General features: G+C 36.2%; 1 protein-coding gene across 1 annotated transcript in view; it reads left to right on the forward strand.

The window, feature by feature from the left end:
• TBCD (tubulin folding cofactor D) overlaps positions 1-13,986 on the forward strand; it is a 134,799-nt gene that overhangs the window by 44,032 nt on the left and 76,781 nt on the right. The window contains exon 14 of the mRNA XM_009279453.2: positions 12,107-12,263. Coding sequence (XP_009277728.1) covers positions 12,107-12,263 — 157 coding nt within the window. The remainder of the gene's footprint in view (positions 1-12,106; positions 12,264-13,986) is intronic.

The following is a 13,986-nucleotide window of genomic DNA, read 5'->3' on the forward strand; positions in this document are numbered from 1 at the left end:
CAGTGATGTTGTTTCATCACTTATTTTTGTTAACTCATTATACTTGCATCCTGAGTATTAGATAAACTGAACCCAGTCACCTGTTAGTAGCGCCCTTTTTAGTTTACCTGAGCACAAGTCAGATTAATTAAGAGCACCAGGACTGACATAGTAAAATTTGGATTTATTGATATTTTTCTCCCAAGTTGCTTTTTTTTCCAATGTTATTGTATCTCTGGAGGGCTGAAGCCCTGGTGTAGAATATACTTCTTTGTTCTAAGTTCTATTTAAAATTCAGTATCAAATAAGTGTTGCTTAGCTGTAGTTGAATTTTGTAGTTTTAATTACTGTAGCATAAAACTGTCATTCTATAAATGCTACAAACTTCCTTCTTCATGTTTTTATATGATTTTTTTTGACTCAGTTTTAGCACTAAACAGAAAACAAAATGTCACTAGCAGAAACCATACATACAAATGGGATAAACTTAACTTATTCTCGATATGCTGCTTACCTAATTTTTATTTTCCTCTTGCACTTCAAAATTGCATTCCCTAGATGTATGAAAGAGGGCCAAGTGTTGCTCTGGTCAGTTATCAACCCCTCTGTTGATCAGATAATTCTTAACTTTCTGCTATAACGCAAAGAATGGCCCTAGTGACTGAGTTGTTCTGCTGTTTTGACTTTACCTCATATCAGTCAGAACTCTGATACCGGCTTTCAGAGGATGTCCACTGGTTGTCAGTCATCAACAGTGTTTCCATATCTTTCTAGAGATGCCTTACAAATTTGTGAACTAGTTGGTTATTCCAAGACAGAAGAACGCTCATAGGTATCTGAGACTGGACATCATGTCTCCCCTCCACATACCAGATCAGGGAAGGGGGATAGGGAGAAGGCGGGGGGAGAAATATCAAAGTTCAAATATTGACTGCCTCTTACCCAGTTACCTCCACTAATATAAAAGGAGTCCTTCAATAGCTTCCTCTAGATGACAGAAGGTAAATGTGAATAATCTCATGTAGTTGAACACTGATAGACATGGAGCTAGTGAAGCTTAGCTTGCTACGTAAAGGAAATACCTTAGAATTGTGTGACTGGCAATATTCACTTCTGTCTTTGTCATCTTAGTTATATATCTAGATGTGTGGCTTTGAGCTAAACGTTCAAGGAAGTCCTTTTTTCTTTCTTTGATCACTTGAACTGAAGTTATCGACAGATTTTGCTATCTGTATTAGCATGTTTGGCCTAGGTTATTCCATACCATTCCCAGAAGGGGGCAAATGTATTTGAATATAATTGCTATAACTCATGCTGTGCCCCAAAACATTACATGATTCTTGTACAATATTCTCATAATTATTTTCTTCTATCCCATCTGAATAGTTATTAGTCTTAATGCTTTTCGAATAACACCTTTGAAATGTGCCTTTGTTTTTCATAATGATTCCAGTCCCTGACTTTGGAGATATGTCTGGGCAGATTACCTTGCTGATGTTTGTGAGACACTTGTTCATGATTACTAGAGCAAATTATTTGTATGGGAAAAGAATAAAAGCTCAGGAGTTAATAGCAACTGCAGATCATATTTTTAGATAATTATTGTGGCCTGTATTGTTAGTGTTTGGCCTGGAACTAGGATGATCTTCCTTCTGGTTCCCATCCTCACCCTTGGGCAGTGAAACATCTTGGGGGGAAGTAGGTAACATCAGAAATTGAGACTGTAGGCAAAACTATGAACTGTTTATAAGAAGGGGGTTTTAATAGTCATTCTTTTCATTGCCGGTTATTCTAACAGAGGTGTAAAACGTACCTTTCTTCAGTTTCTGCTTGATGCTCTGGTTATAATTCCCTTTTAAAATTTATTATTTTTAGAGTGTTTTTCATGCAGAATGATTTTTCCTTTTCTGCTTTGATTTCAAGACTTACGCCAGAGATTCTGAGAAAGTTCTCTCACCCAGATGAACTTTTTCTCATAGAATCCAGTAGTACAACTTGAGTTGTGCCATGTGCAGTTCTAGTATATATGAAGTCAGTCCTGCACATTTTTCTTTGAGGCATAAATGGTGGTGTGCTACTGTGATGCCACTCTCATGAAGAGAGCAATGAGGCATATAATGAATACTCCTAGACTCAAAATATTTTTAGCTTTCAGTTATTCTTTGGGACATGTCAATTTTTTTTAAAGATTTATATGATTACTATATGTTGTCTACTATTTAAATAAATTTTAAAAGTGGGCAATATAAACCAGCATGTGAAATCTGATGTTTTATTTTATTCCATTAAAAAACATACTAATGCTGCAGTTCTTGAACTGCAATTTGTCTGTTATGTTTTTGAGTGCGAAGTTACATGTTACCATTTAGCTGTAAAATTTCAGTTGTTTTTAGGATGGATCATGCAGCTAAATTTGAATGTAGGGAATTTTTTTTTTTTTTGAGCAAAATGGCTAGAAGTCATTTAAAATCTTGATCTGATGACATATTTGTGTGAATTTCTACATTTGGAATTGCAGCACTCCTAAATGAAACATTTCTTACTGTCCAGCGTATGTTAAGGCCAAAAACTTATATTTCAGTGTGGTTTCAGTATGATTTCACATCTTTTGTTTTGTGCTGCATTTGAGGTTTTGTAGGCTTCAGACTATTATTTATAGGGTTTTTTAATTTAATTGGGTGGGGAGGAATACTAAACAAACAAGAGAATCCTAGTTTACTTGAATTTCTGGTTTGCTTGTAAAAGGACGTTATTAAAATTTCTCTTGATGACAGCATAGTATAAACTTTCTAGCTAATAAGGTGTGTCATATACAGGAACATGAAACTTCCTAGGCGTTCTTAATGTGTCAGTGGTGAGATTAAAAGTGTTCTGGTGTTAAACTCTCTCAACGGCTTGTTGACCACTGAATAGTTGCAGCTGTATCTTCTAAATGGCTAGGGGCCTAAACTTTTTCTACTTAAAGCCAGGGAAAGTCTCTTAAATTAAATCAGTGGTAGAACAATTAGTGTTTCACAGTCAAAGGTAACCTGCTCTTTTTTTCTGGTTTGTTGTGCATTATGTGATCCTATTTTTGCTATAAACCCAGGTATGTTTAAAGTAAGGTTGGAAACATTTGCATCTCTGAAGAGTAAGAAAAGGAAGCCAGGGAAAGAAGATTGGAAGAACTGCGGGGTTAAACTTGCAATGAATTGATGCTTATTTTGGGAGGATTCCAGCCAGAAAGATGTTACTTTTGATCTGCTTGCGTTCTTATATACCCTTACCCGTTCACAGTGACTAGACTGAAACAATCCAACAATCCCTCTCCTTTTTTAACTGTGGCAACAATGAAAGCAACATTTAAACAGATGGAAATAATGCTGATGAGATACACAGATAATGGCTGATTCAGAAGTCTGATACTGGTGGGTCAATGCAAGTGATCCAAATCTTGAATTTGATTTTTTAAATCTCAGAATAAATAGAAAGGGTGGAAATAGAGTGGGGAAAAAAAAAAAACTCATGAAAAAACAGGCTTTATTTCTTCCATTTATAAATTACCTTCAGAATAAAAGGAGAAACAAAAATGTGTAAGAAGAAAGTAGGGAGCATGGAAGTCTGCAGTCTTAAGTACTGTTAGTGAGGGGGCTGAGATAGATTTGGGAGTGGACTTGGCAGGTTATGATGTCTTGGGATTCAATGACAAAATCAGTATGCTTTTTACCTTTTCAAAGAGGTCAGACACAATGCTACCAGTATCCAAAAAGACCCTGGCTTAGGAAAATATTTTGTGTATTATTTCTGCTGAATGGTAAGCACGTTGTTTAAATAGGGAACACTGGTTACTTCAGTTGACATTTTTTCTCTGTTTTAAAAATGTCCCATTGTCAAGTATATTTTTGGTGAGAAGTCTATGAAATGAAGTCTCTCGTGCTGTCAGAAGGGTTTCAAAATAGATGCAGCTAATCTCAATAGCAGATGCTACGGCTTTGAAGGAATATCTGTGTATGCATGACTTTGTGTCTGCAATTTTAAAATTCTCTCTGCTTCTGTTGCAAATATCTTATTAATTTGGTTAGAGTGGATATGTGCTCTGTGGTAGTACCAGATTATCTGTGTTCCTGGTACAGAGAATGCTTGCGTATTTGCTAGTATTGATAAGATATTGCATTCCTGCATATTTTATCTAAGAGCACAGAGAATGGTGCTTCCTGATATTTATATATAGCTTGATATACTTAAAACACCCCCAAACAAAGTCTGAAAAACTCTACACACAATGAAAAAAGGAGCATTTTTGTTTGTCCAATTTCATGGTGCCACTTATTAAAAGGAAAAAAGAACCTAACAAAACGCAAAGAAAATACTGCTTTCAAGTGTGTCCTAGAAACAGTTTAACTTAGACTAAGATTTAAATAGTCTTATAAAAATGTTATGTAACTTCTTAAACTCATTTACATGCTCTGTTTTTAAGGATTACCTTCTGTGTTTTCATATTCCAGAATAAGTTGCTTGATATTGATTTGCAGCTGCCAGGGGTTTTGGAGGTGGACGCATCAGGAAGTCAGGCTTCTGAAATGTGTTAGTCTGTTCTGTAGTGGCAGTTAATTGTGAGGCTTTTGGCAAGATTCCAGGTACTTTTCATCACAGACACAGGAAGAAATGAAAAAAAGATTTACCTGTCTTAGGTGGACTCTTAGAAAATAGAGAACACCCAAACCTGAAAGGCTGGTTACAGAAGAATTTCTTTTCTCTAACACCCAGGTGAACTTTAAAAATGATGCATGGTCTTGAAAATAGTATTTTTAAAAGTTATAATGTGTATGTCATTGTAATAGTTTTCAAATTAGCAAGGAAGCATTATAAATAGTGCAGATTTTTTTTTTTCACTAGCCAGCAGGTATGAGCAAGAATAAATGCCATAGCTGAAGCTGTAGTAGGAAAGGTCCCTCCCCCAGCGCAACTGGGAAACGGTATAAATACTAAGCAGGGAATAAATAACAATGAATTGCTTCTAGCTTCTTCACTGTAGGGTTTATCTCAGTATTGCACAACCTTAGCCTAAAGGTTGGGGTTTCTTTGGTGATTTTTCTTTTCTGACATACAGAAGTTTACAAAATTTTTACACTCCTTCAGAGTCAGTAATTCGTTTGCTTAGTAGGATTCCTTCATAAGCCTGTTTCTTCATGTCCTTAAACTGGAGTTTGCTACTGGTTAAGTTAAAGGAAGGGCTCTGTTAGCTGTAAACCTGTATGAAGGTCTCTAGTGTGGCCTTGACCGTGAGTGGGTAGATGAATCCCCAAAGTATTCAGCGCTCTGTGTTTCACAGAAGGTAGATCAATACTGTCTTAGGTCAGCTGCAGGCCTTTCAACGTAGCCAGGTAGGGGTGCTTAAAGATTTTGAGTTTTTCTGGCTGCATTACATAATGATGTTGAGATAGACTGGCCAAAATCCAGATCTGTCTGCTTCCTCATTGGCCCCTTGCCGTATTCAAAAGCTCACACTAATTTCAGTGTTGTAGCCCTTCTGCAAACCTGCCATTAGTTTATTGAAGCAGATACCTGCGACATGAGAGCTAGCGTCCATTTCTTTTAAATACTGTATTTAAGTAATAAGGCTGATATCAAACAGTAAGTCTTTGGCAAAGATGTAGTTAGAATGCAGTTCTTTAGGGCAACATCCAACTTAACCAACAATCCCTTCCCTCTGCCTGAAAGCCAGTCTTTGCATTACATATTTTCCTCCCTCAGCGGCAAGGCAGACAACAATCTCCTTTGCTGCCCAGCTGTGATTCATCGCTAGAGCAGGTCTTTCCTGTGTGCTGACTGAGATAGGTCCATGGAAAAAAATATCACGTGATCATATAATTAAAGACTCTCTTAATTCATTACATAGTGAGAGACTGAACTGAGATTGCAACCAGACAGACGCAGCCCTTCATAGTCACGGGTTAGAAAATGCTTATTTGGTCTGTGGATACGCATATGTATAGCCTTATATACGTGGGTCAGTGTTAAGAACTGTGAGAAAGTTATGGCAGCTTAAGAGACTTCAGCTGTTAAATTCTCACATATCTTCTGAGCATGCATGAATTGTGATACGCTTCCCTTCTTCCCTGGCAACCTCCTAACTAGGTCAAACTTGGGTGCAGGAATGAGAGAAGAGAGGCCACCTGTTGACAGTTTTTGGGCACTTGCCCTACAGGATGCAATGTTAGAGCATTTCACAGAAACACTTGAGAATTTTTCAACAGACAAAGCAGCACATGCATTTTCTGACCCTCATTGGAGAATTTATCCTCTGGATGAAATAGTCCTTTAAGAGTGAATTCTGAAGTAGACAGCTTGTATAGAAAAATGAGAACAAATCATATATGTTTGGCAGAACCTTAAACAAATATTTATTTCTGATAATGGGCCTAACCTGAAATTATCTATGTTTGCATCTGTGTTGGTATATTAAATATTTGTATAACAGCCCTAATGAAGTTACGATTAGGACCTGCCTCTTTTTCTAAAAGAGGTTAGAGTACTGTGTAAGAGCATGTGGTCTCAAATCTGAAATTCTTTACATTGGAAAGCCAGAGTTCTTTTCTTAGCATATGAATGATAGCGATAGGTATGCTGTTTAAAACATGGGAAGCTGACATACTGTAGATATGGCTGTTTACACATTTTTTATGCCTGAGGCTCGCAAAGAGGATGAACCTACTGAAGGACACTTCTGCAATAAGTTAGTTTTGTTGAAGAAAAATTTGAAGAATAAAATGATATTCTGTGTATTGATGCTTATAACTGTGCTTAAGCTTCATAATTCATTAATTGTAATGTTCTTAGCAGCTCCTACAGTGACATTGTGTACAATACTTCCTTCAGTAATAGCAGACATCCATTTTTGTAGTATTTTTTTCTTATATTTTAAAATTCTAAAATAGAAGGTTTTGCAATATATTACTTATGAATTGAGAAGGCTTCTCTGCATAAACAGTCCATATCAAAATGTAAGACTTAACTAAGAAGTAACATTAGCTTAATCTGTTTTAAGAGTGGCATATTCAAGTTTTAAACTAAATTTAGACAACTCTTAATTAACTTGAGTTCCAGTGAACAAATCTGTTTTAAATGAAATAGGGTTGACATGAAATTTTGCAATTTTCTTGTGGAGACAAGACCTAAGGCTAAGGAACAGGTTTTTGTTGTTGTTTGTTTGTTTAATTGCTGTATTTTTATGTTTTATATGATAAACATTGCAATAAAGAAATAAAAATGACAATCTGAAGTTAAAGTAACGTAGGGCTCCTGATGGCATGTGTTATAGTCTAGGTTTGTGTACAGTATGATTCTAAAGGCACTTTTTTAAAGGAATAGTATGAGGCATTTTTTACTTACGTATATGTGACCTTTCATTATATGACATCTTCCGTAAGTTTGCTTAACTACTTGTTTAGTGTTTATCACCTGCACCTGAAAGGTGCTAAGCATCTGATTGTATGAAATCTGTGTTTAAAAAGCAAAATATCTGTGCAACCTGTCTCCAGTATGAGAAAAAAATTTGTTGTTTGTAATGCTTTGAAGCCAGAAGTTGTTTCTTTATTTTCACAAAGCTTGAGCAAAGAGCTGTGTTGCAACCTGCAGTTATGTTGTTAGGTAAGGCAGGGTGGAGTGTAGCAGGTGCTTATTAATACCTCTAGGCTACAGGTAAAGGTGACTGTATTTTCTTGAGCGTTCACAGACCTAAACAGGTGGATATTGTTTTAATAATTAGGTTGAGAGTGGACACTCCCTATCCTCTGGTTTTAATGGCAAAATTTTAATGTAGATCTATGAAAGAAATGGTAACTTTTTAAGTTAAGCAACAATTCAGGTCTGCTCCTTGTTGTATCTCCCAGCCCCCTACTTTTAAATAAAAAAGGCATGTTCATAATTTCAAAAGTAAAAATTTGTCTCCATTCTTCCAAACTAAAATAAGTTTCTTCTGGAAGTCTTTTTTCTAAAGCTTTTTTATTTGTCTTTTTATGAGAAATTGATTTTAGGTATGAATCCAACATGATCTTAAATCTGAAAAATTGAAATAATGTAGAGCAGAACAGTACAACAGTGTGACCATGCTGAATATTTGAGAGGTGGCTGGATTGGTAAATTGAAATTGGATAACAGATACAAAATCAGAAGCTGACTACAAAGCTTTGAATTTCATTGCTGCTTTGTGTATCAAACAAAGCTCTGGAAGAGTATGAATGTGAACAGTTTAAATCAGAGAAAAATGTTAATTAAAATTAAATTTAGTATTTTGTGTTTAGACCGAAGATGAGAAGTTGTGTGCATGAGAACACAAACATGGAGTCTGCCAAACTATGGATTAGTAAGGTCTTTTATAAGATATTTCAGTTACAGTGGACTAAACACTACAGATGGTTTTGCCTGTACTGCTCCTTCACAACTTCCTTCAGCCAGGCTTTTCTGACAGTGCAGGAAGCCATAGCAGAAAAAAACCTGCATTGTGTTTGAAGAACTCTAGGGTAAAGAATGAAGTGAAACCTGGAATTTTTGGTAGTGTTTCTTTTGGGGTTTTTGTGACTTTTAAATACCAACAGGAAATGTAATGCTGGACCCCCTTTTTCAAACACACAAATGTTTGAAAGGGGCAATTTTAATGTATTTCCAATAGTCCACAGTTCACCACTAAATATTCTACCAGTGATAGCATGAAAACTTTAACAGGTGACCCCTAGATCAGTGTTATCCTTGTTGTTGTTGTTGTAATAATATTTGTATTTACTTAGCCCTTGCTGCTGCATACTTTACCTTGTTTTCCTTGTTTTTTCCCACATTTTAAATGTCCACTTTCGTATCCTTCCTTTGCATTATCCGCCTTTGCTCTCCAGACTTGCAGGTACGTTGTTTCTCTTGCAGCAGCAATGGTTTGAGTCCCAGACACAGGACATCAAAGAGGTGTGAGTCCAAAGGCCTGCTGTGAGATAATGGGGAAGAGCTGCTCAGAGTAATAGCACTGCTGTTCCTGGCATTTCCTTACTTTCTGCTGTTACAGACCCCTGGCAGCATCACCTCTGTCTTTGACCCTAATAAGCCAGGTGCCATTTGGTTGACCCCACTATTTAGGAAATTAATGCCCTGAATTGAAAAAACTCGTGTTTTTTCGTTCATACAGATGATACCAATGTGAGGAGCTGCTTGTGGGTCCTTCTTCCACACGTCCTTCAGTGCACAGAGAGATGAGAGCGCACTCACAGCTGTCTAAAGTAGCTGGAGTAATCACCCTGTGCTGAAGGAAATTTGCAGCAGCTTTGCAGCTTTGCAAAATTGCCTTTGGCATCTGTTTTAGTGGTCCTGTAGAACCAGCTAATTCAATTTTTTTTCATCAGTTGATGCAGCATTTTTCAAAACAAGCTAGTCAACATTTTTAAAGATTTTTATTGCAGTTTCCTTTGGAACTGGGAAGTGCCCAAATATCCATCCATCTTTGCTATGTCATTGTTCTTGAATGGGAATTGCTTTTTTTCCCATGTAGAGTTTGTGCTCCTAATACTCATATCTTGTCCATCCCCCTGATTAGTGCTTTATTTTCTTTAGTAGGTTAAAATGAATTTAAATGGCATTTTAACACCTCCCTTCTCCAGTTGTGGTGCATATTTTTTTGTTTAAAGTAGCAGGCATACAGTGATGAACTGTACATTGAAGTTTAATTATTTTGTGATTATATCCACTCAAGTATATCCAGGCACAGTTTGCTAATGAAATACAGTTCAGTGATCCCATTTCTTGTTCAGTGGGATCACCTTTTGACAAGTGTTTTCTAAGGAAAAAAGATACATTTGATAAATTTGATACAAGAAAGAAAATCGAGAGAGAAATTGTTTCTTTTTTTTCTAGAGGCTGTTGTTTTTACAGACATTATTTATTTATTAAAAACATGCCATCTAGAGAGAGATGTATTCAAATTATGTATCTGGATTTACAGATACCAAAAGAAAGCCCTCCGGGGAGCCTTGCATACATACAGTATTTCTTAAACTGTGGCAGTATATTACTAGAACTGTGTAAGAGAATTCTTCTTTAAGTTTTTGGAAGTTCTCCTATCTATAGAAAAACGTTATTGACTTCTGCAGTTTTGATGGGGATATAAGCATGAAAGTGAAATTCTTAATCTACTTGTTTTCCCAAGCTTATTTTTGTCACTTCCTTGTAACAGTACCTCTGTTACAAGTCATTTGTGATATGACTCTGGGAACTTCATTTGCCTTTACGTCTGTTTTACTACTCTTCTTTCTCTGTTTTCCCCAATATGATTAAAAAAAAAAAAAAGAAGAGTAGCTGTATTCTCTTGCTGTCCCACTGCAACGGTATCATGTGGTTCCAGTGCTCAGCCTGGGCTTACGCTCTGTGCAACAGCATTTCCTCTGGAGCTCCCTCAACAAAATGTGGCACAGAGACGTTATATTGATGTCTGTGGCTTTTAGGCTGTTATTGGCTAAAACATAGTCCAAAGTTTCTTGGGCTGTCCATTAAACCGGGAAACAATGCTTGATACATGGATTTCTAAGAGCTGCCTTGGATAAGATAGCTATTTTATCAGTTGATTTTTGGATCGTGATTTGTTTCATGGACACAGGTGATGCCACTCTTCTCCCAGAATGAAGCTCTGTGTTCAGGGGTATGTATGTCATTAAAGAGATCCTGACACTGTCAGTCGAGGATGATTTTCTAGGTCAGTACGGAGAAACAGCATATTCTCAAGAATACACACTATATTATTTCCATTCAGAAACACAGTATATTCCTGCTGCTGATTTTTTCCAATTCCTGTAACTAGTTGGATTCATCAAGTGTAACATTAATAGTCTGGGGTATAGTTTAGTTTCTGTTAAATGTTGTCCTGTGTTTTAGTGTCCCTCCCTGTCCTCACCATCCCAAGTAAGTGTGATTGAGAAATAAAAGGCACCTTCCCAGGATGGCTGTCAGCTGCTCTTGTCTTGAATCTCTCTACTGGGCCTCATGAGACAGCATTTGCAAATTTGGGCATTAGAATCAATTTAAGTGCATTTTGAGTACATTCTGAAGTGCAGTGCATGATTCCATATTGCCGTTGAGGATGCAAATATCTCCATCTTATTTTCTCACTGTCTAACAAAAACTGGTATGTTGGTGAAATCAATGTAATTAATGTGACTAAGAGGAGAAAGAAAAAGACATTGACCTTTTTTTTGGAATACTGTTTTCCTTCATCAAAGGCTTCCGGTCTTGCATTAAATCATTCTGTGCTGGTGAAGAGGCATGCAGTCGTCACGTTGTTTTGGATGTCTAAGCAGAAATGAGAGTAAAGCCCACCTGTTTGCATTTCTAGGTTACACAGCAGTTTTATACATATTCTGTCTTTATGACCTGTGCAGTTTGGCAGTGCAGATAGGTTCAAGCTTAAAACACTGCATTGAAGTCACTCAAAATAACAGCTCTGCGGGGAATAAAATATCACAGCTTACTTGCTTAATGCAAGGATGATGTCGAACATGTCACTTTGCTTTAAGATTATGCAAAAACTGTACTTAAGTCCCTTTCAAGATTGGTATATTGATGATTCACAAGCATTGTTAATTAAGAAGAATTTGTCATATTAGGACTTCTACCATGATAAATATCGCCTGCTAATAGATGGATACTCATTCCTTTATTTTATGGTAGTTACAATACTGTCTTTCTTCAGAAATACTTTTTTCTAGTGATAGATGCTGCTGTAATATTTAAAGTCCAGTACTTTAAAAAGTGGACACTTTAAAATTTTTTGTTTTACAATTACTTTGACTTCCGAACATGTCTCAGCGAGTAATAAATATCAGTGTTACTTCTTCTGTAACCCACTTGCTTTAATCCTCATTGAATTATATATGAAGGAAATAAAAAAATAAACTGCTATTGACAAAGAAACAAAATAGCGTATCATAAAAAACAACTTTTTTCTAATCAACTTCAAAATTAGCACTTACTAAGAGCCATGCTTTCTTTCAGAACACACAACTCCACCCTGTGTCCTTTCTCTAATGATCACTGAATGATCTTACACCTTTTTTTTTTTTTTTGGTTCACTGTATTGGTCTAATTGTTGCTCTTGTACATTTTTTTAATTTCACAGTTGTGCCTGTCATTTTGAAAGCGCTGACATATGACGAGAAGAGGGGGGCATGCAGCGTGGGTTCCAACGTGAGAGATGCAGCGTGCTATGTGTGCTGGGCCTTTGCTCGTGCTTATGATCCTGCAGAACTGATACCATTTATTAATCAGATTTCAAGGTAAGTTGTGGCAATAAGAAACTGAGCTATTTACGTTTAATTTTAAAAATCTATTCAAAAATAGGAGGGAGCTAGAAGTAAATCTAATAGTCTAATTCTGTATGTTCTAGAAGTTAATAATCTAGGAGTCTAATGCTCTATCTTTAAGACATTTAAAATTAGATCACCAAAAGTGATACATCCATTTAGGGGAAATACCTTCATGCTTAAAAAGTAGCTGGTGTGTCCCATATAACATGAATGAAATTCATTGATCTCTGGATATTGTTTGCCAAGGAATAGATATTTTTGTTTCTCTATGATAATTTTTAATAAAGTTTATTGATTCATGCTAACAGATATGCTGAATATCTTAAAGATAAAGAAATGAATATGGGTGGGATGATGATGACATAAACAATACCATTGCCTTTCCATGTAATTGTTGAAGTCTAAAATTTCTTCCTGTTGCAGTATGATGCAGTTTAACTTTTTGGATTGAAATACATCTAAATATTTCCTTATCAAGTGTGATGACTTCACTTCCTTCTGTTTATCTATCATATGAAAACCAAATAAAAATCCAAAGAAATTCACTGTAAGAAGATTCAGAAAAATTAGTGGAGGCTTTGGGTGTGGGGGGGTGTCATCTGTTGTCTGATCACCTGCTTTATGTTAGCTCGGCAAAACAGATTCAGGAAGTTCAAGAAGATTTGGAACCTTAGTGCAGTAGAGGTAGAAATAACCCCCTAAAATTGGGGAGTTGCTTTATGGAGTCATAAAGAGCTGGAAATATTAGACGAAGGGAAAACTTACAGAAGAAGTAACTTTTTACCTTTTCAGGTGAACACTTGTTTCTAATGATCAAGGAGTTTTAGTACTTTGTCAGATGGGTATTGTGCAAAGAATATAGCATGTCTTTATTGACCAGCTTACAACTTACAAGTTAAGCAGGTTAGGTCTAAATGAATAAACTACACTTCAGCTCTTTGCTAAATAGCCATTTCGGAACCTCCTGGTTCTTCCGTACAAGTTATAATTTTTGTTTTGAAGTGTTCCAATTCAAAGATTATTTTGAGTAATAAAATCACTTCTAGTTTCTGAAAGTGGTAAGAACTTGAGCTCTACACAGTGATTCTGAATTCTTAGTAACATATAACTTTTGAATAATGGAGTTTTTATTATAACTAATAAGACTTTTTAGTTAAAGTTAACAAATAATGAGAGAATTTTTTTTCTCTTTTGATACCTTCTGTTTTTATCGAGTACCCCAGTCCAGAATGACCACAGTACTGAGCTCTACTTACAGTTGAATCGAAACACATGCATGTACTTCCTTCTTTTTCCATCTGTGGTTTCTGTTTCAAAAGACTTGCAGAAGTAAAATTTTCAAAAGATTTCCGAATCAAAATCTGTGATACTGCAATGGTGGACTAGAACTTGGTGCAGCTTTTCACTTAATACTGATGATATTTTTGCAGATACAAATTGGTTTTACTTCTTTCTTTTTTCTTTTGTCTTGTACTTTTCCTCCTATTTGCTTGTGGGATTCTCTCTTTAGCATTTAGTCTTTCTGTTGACAGCACACTGGCTGACATTTCAAGGTGTCTTTAATGGGTGATTTGCACTGGAAACACAAAGAGGTAGCTTCTAACAGTTTCTTGGCAGACTTTTAGTACAACCATTGATAGCAGCAACTCGGGCATCTTTGTCTCCATCGGAGGGGTTTTGATCAGTAGTCATT

This window comes from Aptenodytes forsteri, unplaced genomic scaffold, assembly GCF_000699145.1.
Source record: "Aptenodytes forsteri isolate BGI_AS27 unplaced genomic scaffold, ASM69914v1 Scaffold243, whole genome shotgun sequence".
Classification (NCBI taxonomy): domain Eukaryota; kingdom Metazoa; phylum Chordata; class Aves; order Sphenisciformes; family Spheniscidae; genus Aptenodytes; species Aptenodytes forsteri.